The sequence below is a fragment of the Pteropus vampyrus genome, unplaced genomic scaffold, assembly GCF_000151845.1.
Source record: "Pteropus vampyrus isolate Shadow unplaced genomic scaffold, Pvam_2.0 Scaffold48, whole genome shotgun sequence".
In the NCBI taxonomy this organism is placed as follows: Eukaryota; Metazoa; Chordata; class Mammalia; order Chiroptera; family Pteropodidae; genus Pteropus; species Pteropus vampyrus.
The window spans coordinates 5621087-5647326 of record NW_011888829.1 but is presented as its reverse complement, the minus strand read 5'-3'; the positions used below and the strand labels follow the sequence as shown (position 1 = coordinate 5647326).

Below are 26240 nucleotides of genomic sequence, written 5' to 3'. Positions count from 1 at the left end.
GGAGGGTACATTTTCTTGTTTTCTTTTTCTTTTTTAATTACAGTTGACATTCAATATTGTTTTATATTACTTTCAGGTAGAAGGTACATTTTCTTGAAGACATACAGTAGGAAAAAAACTTTTACTCAAATATGATGGAGAGCTTAGAACATAGGCCGCACCCTTTAGAACTTGTATGTGAAAATGGGCAATTTGGACAAAATTTAAGAAATCTAAAAATACCAAGGGTTGGAACATATAGATCAAGAGGATCTCTTTTTATCTTGCTTATGGGTATGAAATTAGTTCAACCGCTTTGGCAAACAGTTTTATCCTAGCTTGTAAAGTTAAACATCTAAATTCCCTATGTCCTAGCATTTTCATCCCTACATATGGAAAGTTTAGCACACGTGCACCTGGAGGCTTGTATAAGAGTTAAGAATGCTCATAGCAGCATTGCTTAAATAGCAAAAAAATTGAAACTGCCCAAATGCTCAATGATAGAGAAAGCATAAATAATGGTACACTCACACAATAGCATATCATACGGTAGTGAAAATGAGTGAATATATTTCCATGCAGTAATCAGAAGGGATCTTACTAAAGTAATATCACTTAGATATAAAACCGATGGGGAAAGGGACGAGGAAATAGACAATTCAGCATGGTGGTTATCTCTGAGAGGGCGACACCATGATGCTACAGGAGAGATGTGCAGAGATGGATATAAGTTAATGTTCTCCTTGGGTTGGGGGTGGTGGCGATGGTGGCAGCGTCTAGACTCTTCATGACATTTTTATAAGTAAACAGCAGGCCATGTATGGGAAAATGATTTACCTGTGTCCATTAAAACATTTAAAAGCCTGAAAATTAGAAATTAACTTCTGCGGAAACAATTATTTACCAAACCGTGGCTACGTCAGAATCCCCTGGAGGACTTATTAGACACCTGTGGCTGGCCCCGTCCTCAGAGCATGCGAGGACGTGGGTCTGGGGTGGTACCGGAGATGCTACATTTCTCACGAGTTCCCAGTTAATGCTGATGTTGCTGGAGTGAGGACCGTGCTTTGAGATCCTCAGCTCTAAGCCACTCAGCCCTCTGGCATGCTTGCCTTATCTGGTGTCACCCATTTGTCCTTTGTTGAATACTTCAAAAATTTGACTGTTATCTTTTTTAAACTTTTTATATTTGCTTAGGCTTTCCTTAGTGGGCTTATGTGACTTTTCTACTTGAAGGAAAAAAAAAAGTGTCTTTTTCTTTAAAATGAAGTTAAATAAAAGTATAATTATCAATATAAAAAAAAAAAGAACAATTATTTAAAATAAAAACAAATTTAATCAAGCTAGTAATACTGACTTTGCGAGCAGGACATTATATTAATGCTTCAGAGTGAATTAAATAAATCAGCTTTGTAGCTTATTATGCTATTTTGTCCTTCCATATGTGGATAACTGGTGATTAACTGATAATCATCCTAAATTGCAAGATGATAAACTTTGCCGAGGGTAAATAAATGTATTTATTCTTGAGAAAGAATGCAGTTTATTTCTACCTATAAATGCTAACTAGTTCACTGGGATTTATTTTATGATTATAGACTCATGGAATTATAAAAAGTGATTCACAGACTTTTTAAATCCGGACAGGACTTTAGAGATCATCTAGTGCTAACTGTTATTTTATGGAAGAGGAGCTCAAGACCCAGGGAGATTCAGTGACTTGTCCAAGATTATTTGGTAAATGGTTGAACTGAGACAGCCTTCTAGATCTCATCGTTTTTCCCATGTTGCAGTTCATTGAGTAATTACTACTTTTATCACATCGCCATTTAAAGTGTGTGCAGGCTGCATTTCTTAGAGAGTTTCACTCCTATAGTGAAGAACATTTTTCACTGGAAAGGTGATATAGATCTTTGAGGATTGGTTTTGATTAAAACCATCATTGGGGTTTCGCCACTAAGAAAATGGTGATGGATTTCCTACTTATTTCTCAGTAACTGTTTTCCATACACCTGAACCATATTTTATGATCGTAGACAAATGAATAAGAGCGAATTCTGAACTAGTGAATAATTCATGTCAAGCACCGTACCCTACTGACAGCATTGCCAAAATGTAAAAATATATCGTTGGGCTTTTCCCTAGCTGTAAAGTTATGCTTATGTGCCACCGGGTTCCAGTCAGTCTTCATGAGGATCTAAAATTCCACTGGAAAAAGGTTTATTCGCAGAATAGAAAGCTTTAGAGCTGGAATGCACTATGTTTATTTTGGGTTCTTTGAGTCTCTCCTGATAGTGGCCTTTTAAAATTAAAATATACAGAAGAGGATTAACCCGGTAAACTAATTCATCGTAATAGATTATATTCCTTCCCTAAGAAATACCATGAAAGAGTAATGTCAGGAGGAAGGGCAAGTGACATTTCATGAAGGTTCTTAAAATAAGGAAAACAGGAGCTTGGGGAGATAAAGGTATTCCTGAAAGCAAGCTACGAATTCGGAGCTCTAGGGACCCGTCCTGCATATTGACCGTTGCCATTGCTGGCTGTCACATAGGATGTGACTGTGGGCGTCATCGGGGAAAAGCTGCAGTGCCACCATTAAAAGGACTCTTTACTCAAGAACCTGACCAATTTATAGTGCCTGGCACTCCTGGGCATTTAAAGGGGACTGAGGAGTTGGGACATAGGAGACACTTTTTTGAAGCGAACGTGTTTCTCAGCAGAGATGCCTGGTCGGTTCCTGACCCTTAGCCTGGTGCGGTGAGTCTCGGGAGTGGGAGCTACAGAAGCTGTGGCTGTGATTGCAGTGATGCCTCTGTGTTCCTCCTCCTCTCGTCCCTTGCAATGCTAGTTTCGTAAAACATGACTTGCCGTAGTCAGAGCTGCTCAACTGGATGTACCAAGGGAACTGTGGTTAGCCTCTAACGTCTTGGAAAATTGCTGTATACACAAATAAACAAGCTTTCCTTTTCAATTCTCATTATCTCTTTATAGTTTCAGGATTCTTGTTTTCTGATCCTTGCCTGCTTCTCGTGGGAAGGCTTCCTGGCTCAGCTACCCACAAACATCCATTACACTTTTTGTCATAATTCAGAGTATCTTCAGTTCGTTTGGAGCAGAGCAACCAGGACCGTCACACTCCTGAAATGGGACTTAAAGACTATTGCTCCCTCTGCTAAATTGAGACAGATGGCCATCTGAAGTTTTCCTTGCCAGAGATTGCCTACTCAGAGAATATTTTATTTCCTCTATGGCTGTGTGAGAGTTTAATATCCTGTTTCGTACATATCACATCCTTTGTTACAATCGGTATCTGCAGAAATTTGGGCTGGGTTTTTTTTGTTTGTTTTTGGGGGTTTTGTTTGTTTGTTTGTTTGTTTAGTTACAGAGTGATTATTTATATAGCCCAAAGAAAATGGAAGCAGAAAGGAGCATGGTGTTTTTGAGCGTAAATGTCTATTTGTAGAGCTGTTCTGGCAGAAAGCTTTGTGAAAGTAGATTCGAAAATGAGTATGATGACAAGCAGAACTGTGCTTCTGCCCAATGACTGAGTCCGAATGAAACCAATGAAGAAAATCTAGGAATTTCTGATTCATTTGGCAACATCTTTTCATCCTTGTTTCTAGTTTCCTAATTTACCTCTTTCTGTGGCCTGGGTCTTTTCAGAATCCATCCTGGTCTCGAAGTTTCCATTTTGTGCTGTTGGCCAGGTGGTAGAGGATGTGATTCCTTGGCCTCGCTTGCTTGTAATTTACTAGTGACAGCAATGCCTTATAACTGTAGGTGCTTTATGCCTCCTGCAACTCACTCATGCCCGTTTCCTAATGCTTTCTCATGATCTTACTTTTGGCCTTTCTGGCAACCTGATATTACCTTCGCTTTACAGATGAAACATCTGAGCAGAGAGTAGTTAAGTCGCATCGCTAGTAAGTAGCAGAGTTAGGGTAATTGCAAGTAATTATGAGGCAAAATATATGGTTGTGTGATGCTTATGATTCTTTCCTTTCTAAAAACGTTGATCCTATGATTCATGGAAGGAGATAGCTGAGGGGTATAAAACTAACCAGAAAAGGCTGTGAGGAAGAAATGGTTTGTCTAGAGTGGATACGAAGAAGCGGCATTGCTGTGACATATTTATAATTATGGTAGACACTGCGAAAATGCCTCCCAAGTGGCTATCATAACGAACCCTCCTACCCAGTAGTGTGGAAGTATCTGTTCTTTAGAGCCTTTAAATGTTTGCTCAGCTCATGGGTGAAGAATGACATCTTGTCTTATGGTCTCTGACCACAGGTGAAGCAGAGTGCCTTTTCACGAGTTTATTAGCCACTTGGATTTGCTCTTCTGGGCATTTCCTGGGAACATCCTGCACATATTCTTTCTCCATTTTCTATCGGGTTGACTTTTTTTCCTATCAGTTTATGGTCATACTTTATATATTCTAGATAGCAGTCCTTTGTCAACTAAATATGTTGGGAATATGTTCTTCCAATGTATCATTTGTACTTACTTACATGATACAAAAAAAAAAGACAATAAGATTATCTGTCAAAAAGAAATAAGATGTTGGTTTAATGTAAATGTTACAAAAGAAAAGAAAAAAGTGGAATTTGAAATCGAAGTCATGAAGAATGTGAAGGGTTTAGAAAGGAATAGAAAAGCAGCATGAAAAATAAAAGGTATCACTGCCAGGTAAGAAAGTTCTGGTATATTCTAGAACTATTCAGAAGATAATACAAAGGGGGCAGAATTAGAGATGTCTCATTGGATTATAATGGGGATGGAACTGGATAAATAGGTGTTACTTAAAGTGAAGGGCCTGAAATGCCAAAGTGAGGAATTTGGAATTCGTCCTGTGAGATTTTTTTCAGTTGAAGCATGATATACAATCAGTATTTTGAAAATATTAACCTGACTGCAGTGTGTAATGTGACTTGGGGACAGGATTTTAGGGGTATCCATTGGTGCTAACGCTGAACTAAGTTGCAGAGGAGTAAATGAAAAGGAAAGGAATAATTAAAGAGATCTTTTAAAGCAGCTGCGAGGATGGAACACAGAAGTTAAAATTTGAGCGATGAATAGAAACTTAATCAATGGATGAGGAAATTAAGGTAGAGCATGGGCCTCGTTTATTTTAAAGTGAGAAGAGAAGCCAATGTAGAGAGAAAGAAAAGGCTGTTCCTCTCCACATCAGGATATTGGTTTTTCTTTACCTCCATTTGCTCGATGCCATTTCTCAGGCCGTTACCCCGCTTTTGAGGATGGTAGAGCTTGCTGCCCGTTGCCTGTCCAGCGCAGCCCTGTATTCCGAGGCCCTGCCTGAGGGAAAGCACGAGGGTTCCTCGTGGAGACTGAGGAACCAAGGGAGAGCACGCTGCCACAGGGAGGGGCGGCAAGACGGCTCTGAAGTGCCTTTCCTCACCGATTAAATGGGTCACGTATGAACGAATGCAGACGCAGCGAGCCACGCCTTTAAAATGTTTAATTTCAAGTGGTGCTAATATTAACTTCTATATATATTTCGAGATTTAGTGTTCATCCTATAGTGGGCATATAATTAATTCTGCTCTGTCTGTGCTATTGTCTGATTTAACACTGATTCCCTCTTTTCTTCAAAATGTTTCTAATGACATTTTCCTTAAACGTAGTCATGGTACATAGACAATCAGATAGAAGAAATCAGCGGCTTAGAGCTATGCAGCAGCCTGACTCACCTCAGTCTGGCCAAAAACAAGATCACAGCGATTAATGGCTTAGGCGTGTTACCGATCAAAATCCTCTGCCTGGTGAGTCTAACAAAAAATGTTACTCTTTAGAAGAGTTAATCTGTTTGTAAATGTATGAATTATAATTACTTAGGAATTTTTCATTTTGTAAAAAGAATTCCTTAATGAAATGATGAAATGTTATTGTCTTCAGTTTCGTTTGCTCCTTTTCATATCCAGGTGTGTGTGTGTGTGTGTGTGTGTGTGTGTGTGTGTGTGTGTGTGTGTGTGTGTGTGTGTGTGTGTGTGTGTGTGTAAGAGAGAGGGGAGAGGGAGGAGGGATCAGTATTTCATGCCAAAGTGAAGTGATTTTCTAATTTGGTATCCAAATTCAACTTTTAAAAAATTGACTTTTTACACTGAGAAAGAAAGGTATGCTTTTAACAATTATTTAAAAATAGATTTTATAGTGTCTTATTGATGAAAGAGCATTTAAGCATGGTATTTATTGCTGTTAACACTTTGGCTTTCAAATTAACCATAAGATGTTCTCTGGGCATTGAATTTTGCCAGTCCTTTTATATTAATATATACCAGTCTCCAATTCTGGCAAACCAGAATTAGTGCTAAGAAAAAATGAACAGTTCCAATCAGAGAGTTTAAACTTGTTTATTTTTTCCCATAGAGAGCACTCGTCTTAAGCTATGTGATATGCTTTGTGACTATGACTCAAAGAAAATACAGATAATTTACCAAAAAATCAGCAGGATCATAATAGTCCCAAATACACAGTATTTCTGAAATAACAACAGAGCTCACTAATTTTGGGGGCTGATAATATAGTTTGTAGATTATCCAAGAATCTCTCTTCTTCCTTTCCTCCTCCCTCCTACTTAATTTTTTTTATTATTATTATTAGTTTCAAGTATACAGTACATTGGTTAGACATTTCTATAGTTTATAAAATGATCCCCCTAATTGCTCTTCCCCTCCTACTTCTTAACTTCGGGTGGCTTTGCTGTTCTTTATTATATCTGTCACAAAGTGGGCAGAGAGGATTTTAAACCATGAGATGGTAGTGTATTAATTTTCTGTGTGAACCATCCCACAGGAGAGTGTTGAACTGTTGTTTGAAATGACATCTTGGGTTGTCTGCAGAATTTCGACATTCAGTAGACTATTCCTGTCTTATTTAGCCACAAATAGCTGAAGGTTAGCTATGTGTTCATTTTCTCCCCGCAGCTCGGAGTTCAAAGTGCTCTTCTAAGACCCCTCACCCCTCACAATGAGTCAGGCGGGGGTGAAGTGCTGGTTCCCAGCATCAAGGATGGCAGCGAGGCGTGGGAAGGTTCACTAATTTCCCTGCGGGGTCATGCTTTCTGCCCACTAAGGCACGTTTAGCAAAGCATAAATGAAAATGAATTTGATAAGTTGGATTGCAGATTGAAAAATTACCAAAGAAAGTCACATTTTGCAATCATGACGATTTGAAGGCGTCTCGGCGGCACGCACTGCTCCATCCTCAGCTCGTTAGACCCTCTCCTTTTCCTTGCGTGTCTCTTCTGTGTCGGCCTCCTGTTAACCTGCAGTGGGGCGTGGTGTCTGGAAAGGGATGTGGGGGTGCGCTTAAGGGAACGAGAATCGAACTCATTGTTAAGAAAAACAACACATAGCACTTTCATCCTAAGAGTTTGTGTCAATAACTAAATAAGTAATCCACGTTGACAGCTTTGTGTCTCGAGTAGCTTTTAGAAAAAAGCATGAGATTTATTTCTTTTTCTACAAATAGATTGAGATTGTTCTCAGTCCCCGCCCCTACTACTCAAGATGAACTAGAAAATACAGAATATGCCATCATTCATTTTCCTTAAAAATCTGAGAATAAGGTTTTCTCTTCCATATGTTAATAAAATACATAAAGTGACACACATTTGTGTCAGCAGTTTTTAATGGTTTTATTTTCTTAATTTGTGGAATCAGAAGACTAATTGCCTTACTACTGAAAATCATTCCTTTTACGATTTATAGAAGAAAGAACAATTCACTGTCACGTGAATAGTTAATTGTCTATCATCACCTTTCATGATAAATGTAAGGGGAAAATGTGGTTCATTTATGGACTAGTGTGACGACCACCTCCCATAGCAAGTAAGAACAACGCAGTTCAGATTTTAAATTGTATTTTGTCTTAGTAAGAAGCATTTGCCATTTCCCTCCCAAACTGGGAGCTGAAGAATATTTCTCATTTTGCGTATTTAAGAAAACGGCCTCTTTCTAAAGGCCACCTTTACCCTACTAATCATGACAAAGCAAGCAAGAACTGATCATGGATGCCCACTTAGAGGAGCGATGTATCAGTTTCTCTGAATTGGATAAAGGGTTTCACTAGATGGCTTTCAACTCGGAAATTCTGTGATTCTGAATATTTCTCTATTCTGCTTTCTTTTATGACCGTAGGGTATCTAATTAAACTTTTCTATGCCTCCGTCTACTCTTATGCATCTACCACTTTGCAAGCCATCAGAGACACTGTGAAGAATTATTATGGGCTATCTTCCACATCTACACACTTCAAAGTTCTTTGGGAAGAATATTGTATATAAATTTGATTTGTGGGCACATTTTAAATTGGATATTGAGGTCTTATTTCAATGAGTTAAATTAATGTGGATATTATGTTAAGTTTAGTGTCATTTTTTTCTTTTCTATTACACTTCCTAGAACTTTTTTGAACCTTGAACACTAGGAAATTTGACCTAACTTAGGCAAATTGGGTTATGAGTATTTTTTCCTTCTTCTTATGGAATTTTTCAAACATATAAAAAAAAGAAAATGGTTTAATGAGCCCCCATGTACTGTCACCCAACTTTATAGATTATCAACATTCTATTAATATATTTTAAAGAGCCATAAATTATATTAATGAATGCAATTCTTGCTCATTATTGAGGTGAAATCATATGAAAAATAGGATGAAAATGAGTTCTTGCCGTTAAATGTACCAGGAAAAATATTGCAGATGGAAGAGAATGCCATAATTTAATTTTTTAGTTTTTAAGTGCTTACTAAAAGTTTTGAAAGCTGAAAGATGAGCATAAGGTGAATTGAAAGCTCAAATTTCTCTTTATTATGATTCTCGATTTAATCTAGAAGTTTAATTTAACTGTGGCATATTCTTATTCCTCAAGGTTAGGGAAACCAAGGAACTATGAGTATGTTGGAAAATGTGCAAGAAAACAGAAATTACTGTTATCACCACAGTTTGCTGTGCGTATATAGGGTTGGGGAAGAGGACGATTTTTGAGTCTTGAAACTGAGTCTTGAAACTTTCCTATGTGTCAGTTATGGAAGAACTTTGTCTGGTTATCTATTGTCGCATAGCAAGCCACCCCAAGTGCAGTGGCGTAGAGAAATTTTATTAGCTAGCAGTTCCGCAATCTGAACTGGATTCAACTGGGTGATTATTCCGCTGGTCTTGCCTCATTCAGCGGACAGATTGGCTGGGGGCCAGGCTCAGCTGGGATGCTGGAATGGCTGAGTTTTTCCTCTCTTTTTAGTCTCAGAGCCCCTCTCCACGTGATCTCTCCTTCTGCATGTGATCCCTCCACAAATGATCTCCAATAGAGTAGTAGAGTTCTCACATTTCAGCTCATGGCTCCAAGACTCAAGAGGAAAAGCTGCCATGCCTTCGTAATTCTTAGACTTGGAACTGGCACACTTCTGCCGTATTCTTTTGATTGAAGCAAGTCATAGGTCCAACCTAGATTCATGAGGAGAGAACTGCACTAGAGCATGTGTCAGGCTCCCATAGCCTTCATATGAAATGTTTCTGAAACTGACAATATTCAAGTGGTTTACCGCGATGCTGGCAAAAGAACTGCATTAAATTTGATTTCTAAAGATAAACCTTAGGTTTTAGGTTATGCAATGTGAAAAGCTTATCCTACCTAGCTTTTGTCTGTCCTACTGATTTGAACATTTATCTTGCTTTAAGTTGAGTGAAAACATGTATGTGTGTTCAGGAAAGTGAATGATGAAAATGGGGTGGGAGGTGGCGGACAAGAATGGCTAACCGATTTTAAGAGATTCGGGGCAGTCTCCAGAACGAAAACTTGTCATTACACTTTTTCCTACTAGAGGCCTTTAAGACACAGAGTATTTTATCAATTTTAGAGCCATAACCAGATTGAGAAGATCACAGGTTTGGACCAACTACAAGCCCTGCAGATCCTGGATCTGTCCCACAATCAGATCATTAGCTTCCAAGGCTTAGAGAACCATGACTTCTTGGAAGCGATCAACCTGGAGGATAATAAGGTAATGTCATACTTTATACATCTGGATCTCAGTGTCTACATTAAAAGGATATATTAGGACCCATTAGGGGCTTCTCAAGGGCTGTTGCATTAAATGCCGGCTTAGAAATGTCATTCTTCTAGAGCAATAGGTGAAGAAGGATTGTTCTTTTTTTTAATAAATACTTACAGTTTTTAATTTTGGAAAATTCGAAGGATCCTAATTACACTGTTGTAAAGATTTGAGCTGCAACAAAGTGCACATGACTTTCTGAAGTAAATGCGTTCCTGTGAAATTTTGTGTAGTAAGATAGCATTAGGAATGTCCGAAATGTCACAGCAGGGAAACGTAGACATGAGGATAACCTCAGGCCGGCTGCCCATGCCCACCTTTTAAAGAGAAGAGACACAAGAAGTGAATTCTGATGTCCCACTGGGAACAATAGTGTGTGTTTCTAGTCCGTATGAGTTGGGATTGGACTTTTTCAAATTTCTGTATCTGGCTCCATGCACATTACTTTACAGATCATGTAAATTGGCTTTCACTCTTAATTGCCCTTTATGTTTTAATAAAACATTTGTACTCCTAATCGTGGTGTTTTAAGTTGGTACCCAGAGCCGACTTCTTATGCAATAAGATCTACTTTGCAATTTTATTCCTATTGAGTACTTTATCACAGTTTTGGAAAGGATTTCATAAGGACATCAATTGTTATTTCTTCTTGAAAATCAAATGTTCTGCTGACCCTGAAGGAGACATTGTTCTTAATGGGGGTGGAATGTGACACTGTGCAGACTTTTCCATGTTCAGCAGTGACAGTGCTGATCAGCTGTGTCTGATGACTCTTGCTCCAGTGAACTTCCATCATCTGTCAGGTTTCGAAAAATCAAGAAAAGGCAGTCGTTAGATCTGGAGAGAAGTGGACATTTAATCACAGACAGAACTGTTCATCCTCATTCTCATTTGATTTGTATGTTAAATGGTCTTGTCAACTTTAAAGTTAAGTCTAATGGATGACTTTTGTTCACTGTGCTGTCTGTCTTTTGGAGTCAGCGTAATCTCTCTCTCATGGTTTTAGTGTCTTTTTCATGAAATCACCATTAACATGATTCTCACGTGTATACAAGGAGCGTTGGAAAAGTAAAATGCACTCATTAAATCCTAACTCAGTGCATCTCCGGATTCAGGAAAAGCAGTAATGGTAATACTAATACTAACAATCGTGATATTCATTTAATACTTATGTACAAGCCTCTGTACTAAGCACTTTACATATATCTCATTTAATCCTCATTATAACCCTATTATCACTGTTTACAGATGAGAAAACTGGGGCATAGAGAAGTTAAGTAACTGGCCCAAAGTTGGTTATTGAGCAGATAGCAGAGCCAGGGTTCAGAATGGTTTGCCTCCAGAGTCAGTGTTCTTAACCCCAGAGGATAATACAGTAAATGAAACGCCAGTGGCCCTCTCAGCAGAAAAATGTATGATGTAATGCTGTAGAAGAGTGCTTTCTGATAAAAATACAGTGCAGACCATAAACGGGAGCCACATATGCAATTTTAAATTTTCTAGTAGCCACAATAAAAAGGTAAAACAGGTGAAATTAATTTTAGCAATGTTTTATTTAGCCCAGTACATCCAAAATATTATCATGTCAATGTGTAATCTACATTTAAAAAATTATTGATGAGATATTTTATATTCTGTTGCTTCGTACTAAGTTTTTGACATCTGGTGTGTATCTTATACTTACTATACATTTCGTTTCATCTTGGCCATATTCCAAGTGCTAAGTAACCACATGTGGCTAGTAAATACCGTATTGAACAGTGTTGGTCTAGAATGACTTAACGAATAATATATTGTTTTCTTCCATTTCAAAAGACTTTTCAAATTACATTTAAAAGTTTAAATGTAATTTGAAAAGTTTAAGGAAAAAAGGGATATCATTAAGTAAAGAAAGGAGTTGATAATTTTCAAATGTTAAAGAGACTCCATTAAAAAAAAAAGAAAAAGTGGCCACATGTCCCAAAGCGGGGGAGCCTTTGACAACGATCGGGTTTGTAACAATAACACAATTCCCTGGATCCCACTGGGCAGGTTGGGGAGCAACCAGCGGTCCTTTGAAATATTCTTTGAGCTACCCGAAGATTTCCTCAGAGATTTCTCCAGTGCTACTGAGAATGCTGTGTGTCAGGGATGGAAAATTTATCATGTACAAGAAACATAACATAGCTGTTGCTTAACGTGACGTTAGGAACGTTTTATCGGTAGCACTTTCATCAGTATTATTTATTTGGTTTTTGCTGTTGAAACGTAGCCATATCTTCAGGTGATCACTTGAATATCTCTTTTAAGTTCCTTTGCAAATGTTTACTGTCAGCTGAGGATTTGGGGGCCTTTGTCACTCTCTACAGTTAGTCCCTGTTCGATGTCATTTCTGTCATTTAAAACTCATCCCAAAAACGTCAACTCTATTATAACCTCATTCCTGTCTCCTAGAAGCAGGATTGGTCTGGAAGTTACTTAGGGAATGCCATTCTACTTTTTTGGGACTTAGTGTCATTACTTCACAAATATGTCTGTCTGTCTGTCTGTCTGTCTGTCTGTCTGTCTATGTAAAGGAAAAGCTTTAAAAGGCCCCTTTAGGTCTGGATGGTGAGGCTTGGAGAACATGGCCTAGAAAGAAATGGCAAGCAAAAAGGAGTCAGCTAGACTGCCCTCTCTACAAAGACAAAGCTGACAGGTTCCTCTGGAGGTTGGGGAGTAGCCATCAGGGAGGGGTAGGGAAGGTTCTAGAAGACGAGCGGACTGGAATCTGGAGATCGGCTGTGCTGCTATGACATTCTTAGCAGCAGACTGCTGAAGTTCCTTTAAGAATATAACCTTTCCGGAAATATTTCACTTTCGGTCACTAGGGCTCTGTGTCCCTGCCTCTTCTGTAATCATCTGTGACACAGACAGCCTTGGCTCTTGGCATTTGAAGAGAGAAGACAAGAGGGTGGGTATGCTGTGGAGCAAGGTCTGCGGGAGAGGGCGAGCACATGTACCCTTCGGCAGACGCGGGAGCTTGAAGCCCAGCGACTCCATACCTCCTCCCCTCTGCCCTGCTCCGCCCGCCTCCTCCCCGCTCTGCCCTCATTGGCCTCATCCTACTTGTGGAAGGACTGGGAGGGCAGCTGCTCCATCTCATTTGGCTCTCAAAAGGCTAGTGATCCCAGCTGACAAATCGGTGGTCATATAATTCTGTGGAGTCCACGATCATTCTGTTCATGGTGTTTGTAACGTTTCGAGATCTTTCCTTGTCAATCACCACCTTCTATATTGGGTGCATGGCGTTCCTGTTATGGGACTGTAGAAGATGTCACCACCTTCTATATTGGGTGCATGGTGTTCCTGTTATGGGACTGTACCATAACTCATTTAATCACACAATGATGGAGTTTTTAGAAATTTATAATATTTTTAATGTTTACTAAAAACCTTTGAGCATTCTTGTATCTAATTTTTGCCTGTCTGACGATCTCTTCAGTCTAAGCCTCCTGAAGTGGGGTAGTTGGTCTATAGCTTATGCACATATAACACATCCGATTGCCCTTTAGAAAGAGTGTGCTGATTTCCGCGCTCACCAGCCACGTCTGTGAGTGCACATGGCCAGGACTTGCTGGTGACACGCGTCAACTGCAGGCATACAGCTCCTCCCAACATCTGTGTTAGGTCCCAGCGCAAGAGCTGATTGCTAGAGGGAAATCAGTCCACAGTTTGAACGTCCTGACTGAGTAGCGTGAACCACGTTTACTTTTCCACCTTCCTGAATACCGCAACATAAAAAGAAATTGCTCCTTTTGTAGGTGATCACAGCGGCAGTCAAATGGGCAGCCTGGTCATCTTATGGGAAAAGCTGTGTTTAATAGCATAGCGTTTCCATAAGTAGATTCACGTGCGCAGGTTGTATATTGTAACTTAGAATTTACCTTTCATATTATATCTTTGAAAATGACATCCTTTGAACATGGTGCATGCGTTCTTGCCCCGATTCAGCTTTGGGAATAGTTTCCATTTCAGCCGCGTTTTGTGGTTTGTTAACTCAGAAATTCTCAGTGACTCTGCTGTCGGAGTGCTTTCACAGAGCATGCAGAAATGACTTGGGGAGAAATACAAATGAAACGTGATTATTAATTTTTTTGTAGAAGTTCAATATTTCTATTTGAAATAAAATTATAATTATGCTATTACAGGAAATTTGAGTAAAAGTGTTTGTCTTTAGTGGAAAATTCAGGCACGTGGCAACCTAAGCTCTATCCTTGCTTAGATGAAGGAACCTTTTTTTCTCTTACTTTTAAAAGTTGTGAAACAACCTACATAGAAGAGAGTATAAAACATCAATGTACAGTTTAGCAGAATTTTTAAGGTGAGCACCCTCGTCGAGAAATATGTCATACAAACAGTCTTCTGTTTTTCCTTCCTTAAAATAATTATTGAAAAAAAATGATAGAGCTACACGTATACATGTAGTAAGAAAGCTTCACCAGTCACAAATAACCAGACCAGCAGAAGCAGTGCTGGGGAGGGAGACTGGAGAACTGGGGGGCTAGGAAGGGTGGCGGGGAGCGGCGTGTGGAGAACCAGCAAGCCCTTGCATGTATTTTTTGTACTGTTTTATCTGACTCTACATACTATTTTATTTCTGCCTTAAAATAAACGTGGCCAAGGTAAGGAACACCTCTCTGTTCTCTAGCCAGAGAGGAGAAAAAAATGTGGCTGCGTGTGTTCACATTTATGAAGGGGCATGCAATAAATCTCTTGTTCTGTGTAGCTTTGTGGAATTCTCATTAAAAAGCTGGATAGTCAACAGAGCAATTTTTAAAATAAGCTGAATTTAAAGGATCCAAAGTAGCTCCTTGTATATTATGCTTTCTATTATCTTTGTGCGTTCAGTCTGTGATAAAATTTTGTTTCTTTGATTAAACAGATTGCTGAGCTGGGTGAAATTGAATACATTGAAAATCTACCTCTCCTTCGAGTGCTCAATCTTCTAAGAAATCCAATTCAGGTAAGAGTTCATCTACATCAGCAGAGAACTCCAGTTCAGGTAAGAGACCATTTATATCGTGGTGCGGGGGATGAGGGCTTTCTTGGGACTCTTTCTTCAAGAAGTCCTTCTGATAAAGAATATCAGGAATGTGAGTACAGTGTTTATCTTCATTCTCTATCTCTTAGGAAACAATTAGAAGGGTTAAGCAAGGTGTAGCACCCTGTGCGCCACTGCCAGTCAAAGTAAAGCCTGACATGATCTATTCTGTGCCTTTGTTGGCTACTGATCCCAGATTGTAGTAGAGATTGCAGGAGGGGGTTATTGAGACTGTGGAGCAAGGTCCTTTCACCAGAGAATGAGCGATGCTGGAGGTTCCTATTTTATAACAGGGGAGAGAAAATCTAAGATTAGATACCTAAAGCACTTTGCCTGGGTATAGCTGTGAAATCAGTGGTGTTGGAAAAGGATTATAGAAAAAAAAAGATATTTCCCGTGGATTCTTTACGTCTGGGATTCAAAGACCCGAGACTGTTTTTCAGGCTCTCTCTTCGTTTCCACTGATAGCCCCTCTGTCCTGGCCTCTGTCCTTCCCTCTCTGTTCATTTGTCCTTCATTCCACTTTTCCACCTTCACCCTTCACTTACCTTTCTAGAGACTCTTGAATTTGTCTGTATCTCCGAGTACCTTTCTTTTTGTGTGTAGCTTAATGAACATGTCCAGACAAGCAAAAAAAAAAGAAATAAAAAATGAAAAATAAGATTTAAAAATAAAAACACAGTCCTCAGTATGGGAATAGTGGCAGGTAATTTAAAAGCATCTCTGAGAAAGAAAGCAGCGGGGCTTAAAGTAGTCATCACCCACCAATGTTTCCGGTCCACGTAGTGTTTGCGCATGTGCATCAATAAACAGCACAAACCCCTCTCCACACCTAACTCATTTATATGCACAAACTCCCTCCAATTTACATATTGAAGTGCAAAAGAGATACCTTTGTATATTCATTTCATGTATGGTCTCACCTATAAAAAAAAAATGTATCATCCACTTATATCTTTCTCTTCAAAGAGATGTAACTTAATACAAAAAGCTTTATAGTTCTAAAAGGCAGATAATCCAAACACAGAAGATGAGAGGGAGTAATAAGAAATTTGTTCCATAAATGAATATCATTTTGGTATTGTAAAACATATTCATAATAAATGATACAAATTAATGCAAAACAACACAAAGGAATGATAAGTCATGATAAAGTAATAATAAATAATGTTTCATTATTTGCTATATGAAACTTTGGGATTAGAAGGTAGGGTTTGAGTCACTGGCCATGGAAGCTTAGATGACATGCTTCATCTCACCGAGGCTTAGTTGTTTTCCTCTTTAGACGTGAAGATAATCTTACCTGTCCTGTGTGTCTCACAGGGAGATCAACAAGATCACACATTTGAAGAGCTTTATAGGTTACAAGGCCGGTAAACGTGGAAACATAGAAAGCTGTAGGGGGTGTGAATGATGGGGTAGGTGGTAGGTGAGAGACCTGTGCTCGTGAAAGTAGCATGCTGGTGCTTATTAATTTGGGGAAAGGAAGGGAATGAATAATCTCTCAATATTTTAAACAGGAAAAATCTGAATATTGGTTGTTCGTAATTTTTATGCTACTACGACTAACAGAATTAGATCAGAAGAAGATTAAAGTGGAAGAAAAGGTATGTAATCATATGACATCATGCGTTTGTAAGTTAATAAGCTGAAAAGCTTATGCTGCCTGCTGCAGGACCAATATCGTCAATAAAGGGCACACACGTATTTATTTAGGGAGTGTTTCCTTGTCCATCTAGGATCCATTTAACCCTCTGCAAAGCTGAGCACCAGTGCAAACGCAGCGAAAGCCCTGCGTTGGCACAGTGGGGAGACCGGCAGAGCAGCAGCCTTCCGCTCACACGGGCCACAGCGTCATGGCGGGGTGCTAATTTAGATAACTATAATATTTGGAGGGTGTGTATTCTATCTGTGTTACTCTAAAAATTTGCTTAATAATGAAATGCCTTATAAGGTCATTTTACCATATACTCAAAGGTATTCAGATGAATCAGTACACCGATCTTTTAAATCCTTGATTCTGCTCTTTAAGATCACGATTCATCTAGACACACAGTTCCCGAGTAACCAGACCTTGAATGCCAGCACCTGCCTCCCCTCCACCGTACCTGTGCTAGCTGCTTTGTCTTGCTTTAGTGACTGGCGACAGCTGAAATCTCCACTAATGAGGGATTTCTTAAACTGGGTGCAAATTTGAGGTGGGAATGAAAACAGGTCTAAATCTGTTTTCCATCTCATAAATGCCTTTCTGAAATCTTGGTTAAAAATAGGTACAGATGCAAGTCTGCTGTTATTCTCACACTCAGAGGCACTTATTAGATTTCTCTTTCCCTTTAACATTTTGCGAAGGGAGTAACATTTAAAACTGTGTATTAAGGTGTAGTAGATAAGGATAATGTATTTAGAGGGATGACAAAGACAAGGGGATAAACTATTGTACATTATGAAGAAAAGGCCCGTCCCTTTGGACAGAGGAAGTATGCTAAAAGAAGAGGAAGTTTTGGTAGAATTTGAGATAATCAGAATAGTTCCTGGTGAGATAGCATGCAAAGAAAATTCTGCAGTATCAACGACCTAGAATCCTTCTTATACTAAAAGTCGATATGTTTACTTTATTAAAAGTCGCCTTGGACTTTAGAGGTTTTGTTTTTGTTTTTTGCTTTTTGCTTTTTCCCTCCCAAACCAGAAAGTATAGAGAAGTAGGGGAGCAAGGGACCTCAGCTCAGTATTTTAAAATAATTAGGAAAGGTAAAGTAGACAGGAAGGCCGAGCACAAAGACTCAAGAACATGCGTTAAATTATTTCCTCTACCTGGATGCACACGCTTAGAATATTTCATTAAAGAAAAACCTAAGCCTTCTTTTTAGAAATGCAATTTGTTTCCCTTTTGCATTTCTAATTCTGGAAAAGGTGGCAGCAGTGAATAAATACAACCCTCCTCCGGAAGTGGTCGCCACCCAGGATCACCTGACCCACGTTGTCAACAGCCTGATGCAGCCGCAGAGGATCTTTGACAGGTAGGTATTGATTAGGGATCCGCAGGGCGCGAGCACAGGACAGCGTTTTCCCCAGCCCTCTCTTTGGTGAGCCATTCCTTTCTCGCCTCCTCTGAGGGAAGGGGCTCATCCTGCGTTGTCTCAGTTATAACCTGTTATCGTCACACGCCTGAATATGGACTCTCTGTTTTCCCAAGTATGACGAAGAGTGGATTCCTCCTCTCTCTTTCATCTGGCCCCCGTGACATTGGGCAGTGAAATAATAATGAAAAAATAAATAAATAAAAGTTTGTGAACTTATCTGCTGTGGGATAGAACCACAGACGATTATGATCATTTCTCTCCACTCTAAAATTTTCCTTGGCCGTGAGTAAATGCCAGATACCCCTTCAAAGAGCATCTCATCAGCGCAGATTGTTTGGGAGTCCCCGGAAGGCAGCCCCTCCAGCCCGTGGGAAGCCTGGAAGAGCCTGTCTCTTGGGGGCACTGAGCTGCACTCAGCCCTGCAGGGAGGAGTCGCTCAGCTTGGTTGAACACATGAGTAGTCTCTCACCTCTAAGTTCGAAGGCGGATCTACCAGGGTTTCTTCTTTCTTTTTAGACAATCTGTCAGAGCAGATGGGCATTTATGCTATAAGTATAACGCAGAAATTCTATCCATACCCAAAGGCGTTTGAAAAATACTTGTAAGATCTCTTGGTTATAAATAGCTTCTCTTCTTCATGTGATATTTGCTCCTGTACTTCACATGGTTGGTTTCCCACAGAGAGAAAAATGTTTTATTTTGCATCTAGGACATGATTTTTTACATGTAATTTAATAATATAGACATTGGCAGTTTTATATATTTATGGCAGCCCTCAGTGAAATGATTTGTCATTTATTTGCATACATCTGGAAAAGCACATTTGATTTTAAACAGGGGCATTTATGTCCTCGTTGTATTTCTTCTCTAGTTTATGAAGATTGCTAGTAGTTTTATGCTTAAGGGTACCTTTATATAAAAATATGTATCAAAGAAATTTACAGCAACATCTGATAAACACATATTTCGTGATCATTTCTGGCTGTTGAGCAGATAAGCACAAATGGCCAAAGCACCCTAATGCTCTGGGATGAGCAGTTTTCATTGTGAAAAACTCTCAGGCCAGAGCAAGGCCTGCCAAGCTGGGCCAGTACACAGCTCTCTGGCAGCCCCGAAAGAGGAACCCTGACTCTTGACATTGGGACTCTTATGCTGTGTATTGGGGGAATCACTGTCCCCTTTCCTGCCATGATCAGGATGAGGGTACAATGTTAAAATGACACAGCAAGACCTTGGCTCTGGCCTGGTGATCACTGTTAGCTTCTTGCTCTCTGGTATGACAAGGTTCCCCAGGCCCATCTTGTACAAATCCTGTCCCAACTGTGAAATCAGCCATTTTCCAAGAAGCCCTGGTTTGTTTTAGTGAGAAATGCTATTTCCCAGGCTCACTGTGGGTGCTAGAGATAAACATTGTTTCTAGGCCATTTAGTGGACAGAACTAGGAATATATTTCCCTTCCTTCCTTCCTTCCTATTTGCCTATTTTATATGTGTCAGTCATCTCATTTTAAAAATAGTGTACGATATTTATATTGTCAGAACATATATCCATCACGTACTGCACATTCTCCTTTCTGTCATTTAGCTTTGTTCGATGGATAACTGCATACTTATTGCTCACTCCCAGCTCTCATATTGTCTCTTGAGCCTTCTCAAGAGATAGTTCGGAGATAGTATCTTCTGAACTCTTGCATGTTAATAATGGTTCCTGCTCTTTATATTGAAAGTCATTTTTGCCGTAATGTATAAAGACTCACACTTTTTTTCCCTTTAATATATTAACGATGTTACTCCATTTCTTTTTGGTGCAAAACATTGCTGTCAAAAATCTGATGACAGTTGAATTTTCTTTTCCGTATAAGTCATGTGTTCTCTTTTTCCAGCTGAACGTCTTTTTTTTTTTCTTTTTCTTTGAAGTCTAGTAATTTTACTAGACCATGTCTTGCTATTAGTTATTCTGGGCCAATATTCTCAGGGGTGTTGTGTGCACTTTCACAATATTTAGTTTTATTTTTTTATTTCAGGGAGGTTTTCTCGAATTACAGCCTTTAGTAGTTATTCTGTTCCTTTGATTGGGTTCTCTTTTTTGGGAAAAAGATCTCCTTTGTCTGTCTTCAGTATTTGTCACTTTCTCTCAAATTTTTCTTCTTTTTAATCGCTAAAAAATTATTTCGAGATAATTTTCGATTCACACGTAGTTGTAAGAAATAATACAGAGAAACTCTGTGCATCTTTCGGTTTCCCCCAGTGGTGATGCCTCGTCATGGCTAAGGTAGGACATCAGAACCAGGAAACTTACACTGATGCATTCCTGCAACCTCAACGGGTTGCACCAGTTTGGCATCGACTCGTGTGTGCATTTAGTTTATGCAATTTGGTTCTACTCAGCAATAAAAAGGAGTGATTCTTTTAGTGATTAAAAAGAAAACTTATTTCTTGGTATAGATGTACCACACTTAGTTTAACCATTCATCTAGACCGATGGCAGTTTTTGGCGATTAAAACACAACTGCTGTGAACATCCACGTACCGGCTTTGGTGCGTGTACAGTTTCTCCAGCCTGCTCGCCAGTGGACGCCCTTGGCTGTTTGGGGTTTTCCTTGCTCTGAGATCTGTCAGATGCTGCCGCATTGCGTCCTCCTGCTTCCTCCTGCACAGATTCCAGCGCTGTGAAGACTTTGTGGGTTTGTGGATCGTGGCGATACCTTTTCATTTGGTTATACAGGTTTTCCATGGGCTTTTGCACTTGAGTTTTTCTGTTTTTATGTGGGTATTCACAGAGATCAAAAAATTATGCTGACACCACCCCCATTCTTTATAGAATCCACATCTCAGCCATGTATTTTTTTTTAATGTTCTATTTTATTCAATAATTTGTGTCATAAGTAGAATCCAACACTTGAACTCAGCATGTTGCCGGAGATTTTAGGAGCAAATTCATTCTTTAGTCTGACCTTTCAGGCCCAGAAGCCAGGCCTAGATTCATATATCAGCTCTTACGTATTAACTTAGTTTGAGCAAATTAATTAACCTCTCTGTATACTTCAGTCTCTGTGTGTTCAGTGAGGATAATGATAGAAATTTCTACATTAGCTTCTCATGATTATTAAATGAGGTAAAGCATGTGAGACTCCTAGAGCAGTACTTGGCACGTAGTAACTGCTCAGGTAAATTTTAGTCATCACCATTTTCTTTGCATATCGGCGTTGTAATTCAGTGGATATAGATGTTAAAGGTTAACTCTCAAGGGCAGTCTTCTTTCGTTCTGAAGTTCTCAGGGGAGTACTTTGTCAACCAAGCATTACTGTATCTTACCATATATGTCCTTTTAAAAATGATGTTAAAGTAAACTTACATATATTCGGATTTTACGTGTCATCTATGCTTTGGATATTATTTTTGCATAGTATGATAATCAACTTGCATCTGGAAGTAAGATCAGCCTTCTACACAGTGTCCACATATAGCAAGCTCTCGACTGCCGAATTAATTGTGGTAGTGACACAGACGGTCCCTCCCCCGAACGTGGCTAACGCGCCGCGAGTCTGACGTCAGCGGGCCGAGTCTGACGTCAGCAGGCCGTCACTGACTCTGCCCTGTGTTGCAGCACCCTTCCTAGTCTGGACGCCCCTTACCCCGTGTTGGTATTGGCCGGTCCTCAAGCTTGTGGGAAACGAGAACTCGCCCACCGCCTCTGCAGACAGTTTAGCACTTACTTCAGATACGGGTAAGTTTATTATCGGCTGGTAAGACTGTAAAAGATTGGATGTTATTAACTTCGGCTGTTAATTTTAAGCAGGTTCAAAATGAGCATCGAAGGTTTATTTGCTTCTTTGCCATTCATTGCACTGTGACATACAGTGTATTTTTTATTTTTTTTTATTTTTTTACTTTAAGCTCTAAATGTTTAACTTTAATTCAGCGACGGCTGAAATCGCTCTCCAAGGTTTGGAAATACATGTATTTGTAATTAAGAATCGTGGCGTTAGAACATGGGCTCGTCCTGCTGCCATGCGTCGTGACGGGAGAATCACAGCGTTGCGAGGTGTGATGGGCAGATCCGTGCGCCGGTGACAGCTCCTCCTAGTCTCTGCGGGAACTCACGCTGACAGCACTTGGGCTTCTTCATCGCCACGCTAGCCTCCCTCTTTTGAGGCACGTATCAGGAGGAAGAAAGGAGAAGGGGCAACAGGTGTCTTCCCTTTCCTTTCCCTCAGGTTAGCATTCAGGAGACTTTTAGTTTTCTGGAGCAAATATTCTGCCACGTGATTCCCTAATGACCCAGTTAAAATAGAGGAAATGCCCCCTCCCCACCCCCCAACCCCCCGCCAAAAAAAAAAAAAAAAGAAACCAAAAGACTAAAACCATCTGGAAAAAAACCTCCAGATGGATTTACAGACTTGTGAAAAGTTTCTGAGAATCAGATTTAGAATGATTGCTATGGTCCTTTAAACTGGTTTCCTCTTTTATTTATTTATTTATTTATTTATTTATTTATTTATTTATTTATTTATTTATTTATTTATTTATTTATTTAAATTTTCTGTATGTCAAAGACATTACTTTTAGATTAGTAAGGTTTATTAGTGAGCTGGGGATGTGACTGCAAAGATACATGGATAGGACAGCAAGAAAAATAAATGCAAATTGTTTTCTAATGCTGTTGTGGGAAAGGCCCTGCCCTTGAGCTACACGTGCTTGAACAATGTAAATCCTGTTTTCAACAGGTCCGTTTATTTCGAGATCTAAAATCGCGTTCCTCGTATGAACAACCCTGGGATACGACGACTATGGAATGATTTATTCATTAATATATTTTAAGCACCCTGAAGTAACAAAAGTAAATTAAAGCTTACTATTAGAATAAAAAAGTGCAGCGTGTCGTTATGCTCATATGGTGGTGCTGAACCTGTTTTAAAAGATAAGTGCAATGCAAAGAATGGAAGGTCAGACTAGGGCAAAGGATGGATCCTGATATTGTGCTGATATGAAAACCTGGACCCTTTAGCAAAGCAAAGGGAGGAGAACCAAGGCTTTCTCTGATTAGAGTTCCTTTCATATCTGGGGTACCAATTATGCTGCAGATGGTCGGTGGCCCAGTCCTCCTTATTTGTTTGTGTTGTGCACTGCTGAGGCGCACTAGGTCAGATGTGTTCTTGGAGGTGTTTATTAACTCATCACCAAGATTCTGATCCAATCTGCTCATCTGGATAGCCCCCCAACCCATTATTTACTTTCATTAAAGTTTGCATTTTCTCTGTTAGAATGCTTATCCTTCGTGCTTGTAATTGATCTATGTAATGTCTGTTTTCCTTGCTCATCAAGGGTAGAGACCAATGTCAACATTGAGTTCAATGTCATTACTGAGTTCTCAGTGCTCAGAAGGTAGCCAGGTACTTAATACATGCCTGGTAAATATTTGTTAAATGAATGCCTAACTGGTTGAGTGGGTGGATGGATAGATGAATGAATTAATGGTATTGTATACAATATTTAGTGAGAAATTACTGTGATAAGAAACACAAGTGATTCCCCCCGACCCACACTGATGGATAAGTGGAGAGATGGGTGGATTCATTCATTTGTTCATCCATTCTTTCAGCAAATACTTATTGAGTCTCTCCCACGTGCTAGGCCCTGACGATGCAGTGAGAACAAGATTGGTGAGGTCCTTGATGAAATGTGTGATCTAGTCGGGAACTCAGACCTTAAATCGTGTTGTGTGCAGTTTGCATGGAGGCGCAAGATGGCAAAACGTAAATCCTAAAATTAGCTTCATGCTTCCATACTGTTGATGCTGCCACTGCTATTTTCCTCCTCCTGATGGAATTAGTGGCACGTCAAAAGACTCCTCAGTGCCCACGACCAACTACACACTCACTCACCGCCTCCCTCACAGGTTCAGAGCACTGGCCAGCCACCCACTGGCATCTTCAGGGAGGCAGAGAGCAGGGCTTGTTCAGTGGCAGATCACTCTAAGACTTCCATCAAGGAATGAATCAAAGACCATATCACTGGATGAAAAAGGGCATTAGGTAGCCAATCATTTCATCTATTGGGAAACTAAGGTAATTACTACTATTATATGCAGCACCTTTCTAAATAAAATGAAGAAATAAACCAAAGCACACCCTCAAGGGTGGGTCATTGCTCACATTTAGATTTAGTGTATTCTTTATCCTACATAAGTTTTATTGTTTTTTAATTAAACGAAAAGGGGCATGAATACAATCTCATCGTGGAACATAAGCATTTACCAAGGTACTTCCTCCATCGTTTGCTTGGAGCTTTTTCTTTCTCTCCTATTTATTTCATTTTCTCCTGGTATTTTGTATTCCTTTTTAAATTGCACTGACCCCAGACCAAGACATTCAATGAAATTTTCACATGCTAAGTTGCATATCCAGATATGTAAATATTAAAAACATAACTCGGTCGTATAGCAAATGTTGATGTGGCTGAGAGATGGGGCTCTTGTCTTGGGTTTGATTTTACTATTTGTTTTCGGTTTTAGGAGTAGGTCGGATGTTCTTTGTTTAAATGTATTATTAGTGGCCTAGAAATATGAATTTACTACCTTCAAAGTCTCTCTATGTCCAACCTTAATATTACCATACAAATCAGTGGCTTCCTGGAAGAGTTAGATAACGAGGGAAACACAAAACAATACCAGCATGCCCGTTCATCTTCTAGATTTAAGGCCATTTTAATGATCCGAATAGTCATGAAAGAAAACTTTATTCTTCTTCCTTAGATCGCTGTTTTATAGCACTCTCAATTATCATAACCGTTTTCATGTTGTTGACTACTAAGTATATTTTACTTTTAGCACTATAATACAGCAAAGTGAAAGACCACAGCTTTTTAACTAAATGAGATGGTATGAGCTACAGCAACTTAAATTTTCTCTAGTCTACTATGTCTGTTTCTACAGATGCGACAAGCCAGTAGAATGGTTCGTGCAGTCAGTCAGTGTTCATTGAGCACCCTCCATGTGCCATGTGCCGGTGATAAAACTGTAAAGCAAACAGATATGGGTCCTGTCCTCTTGGCAGCTTACAATCTAGCATGGGATTTAGACAAGGAACTGCTGCCTAACAAGATCCTAGTTTGATGGGTGCTGTGATGAGGAACGTCAAGATCCTCTGCGATGTGGGGCTTGAGCGGGGTGCATTTCAGATAGAAATAACACACATTTGATTTACTGAAAGTACACTCTCTAGTAAGGCTAAGCTGGAAGTATGAAGGGAGATGGCAGAAGATACGACTGCAACGATAGGGGTCTGATCGTAAAGGGTCTCTCAGCAGGGGCGTGTCATCATCACATCACAACGATAGGGGTCTGATCGTAAAGGGTCTCTAAGCAGGGGCGTGTCATCATCACATCACAAGATAGGGGTCTGATTGTAAAGGGTCTCTCAGCAGGGGCGTGTCATCATCACAGCTGCATTTTAGAAAGCGCACCCTGTGGGCTGTTTGGGAGCGGGCTTAGGGAGGGAAGGCTGGAGACCAGGAGACCAGTTAGGCTGTAGTGACAGGTGATGATGGCGTGAGTTAGAGAGTGATGTGTAGTTACTGGAAAGTGGGCAGAGGTACTCAGACACAGTAAGTGCTGGAATCTTCTATGTTGATGATCTCTTAAATTGTGTTCAGCAGTTCACTGATGTAATTTGTATTGAGCATTAGGACCAATTTAACTTGCCTCCCAAATATCCTATGAATACCTGGGCTGTTGCGGGTACCCGTTGAAAGAGTTCACTTACTGACAATATGGCATTCTGTAATCTGCTTGAATTTAGATGCGCTCACAGCCAAGCCTTTGCCTAAATATTTGCAGTAACATGAAGTTTATTATTTCCTGAGGCAATCTGGCTCAGATTTTAGATGCTAAATCTGCATGCTTCTGAATCACACTGAAAAAAATTTCTACTTCCTCATCCACCTGCTAGCTCTTTGTAAGCCATCTTTTCTTCCTGTTACATTTCCTTCGGAATTTGAGCAGTCCATCATTTGGCCCGGCGTTCTGGATTCCTTCCCCTCCTGACCA

The 26240-nt window shown here is 39.7% G+C and overlaps 1 protein-coding gene across 6 annotated transcripts in view; it reads left to right on the top strand.

The window, feature by feature from the left end:
- The window catches only part of LRGUK (leucine rich repeats and guanylate kinase domain containing), an 82879-nt gene that overhangs the window by 21024 nt on the left and 35615 nt on the right, over positions 1 to 26240 (top strand). For 5 of the 6 annotated variants that reach the window (XM_023530307.1, XM_023530308.1, XM_023530306.1 and 2 more), the window contains exons 6-11: positions 5641 to 5765; positions 9858 to 10001; positions 14956 to 15075; positions 16635 to 16721; positions 18025 to 18131; positions 21801 to 21920. In XM_023530307.1, the coding sequence (XP_023386075.1) occupies positions 5641 to 5765; positions 9858 to 10001; positions 14956 to 15075; positions 16635 to 16721; positions 18025 to 18131; positions 21801 to 21920 (703 nt within the window). The remainder of the gene's footprint in view (positions 1 to 5640; positions 5766 to 9857; positions 10002 to 14955; positions 15076 to 16634; positions 16722 to 18024; positions 18132 to 21800; positions 21921 to 26240) is intronic. The other variant, XM_023530305.1, reaches the window with a different exon arrangement.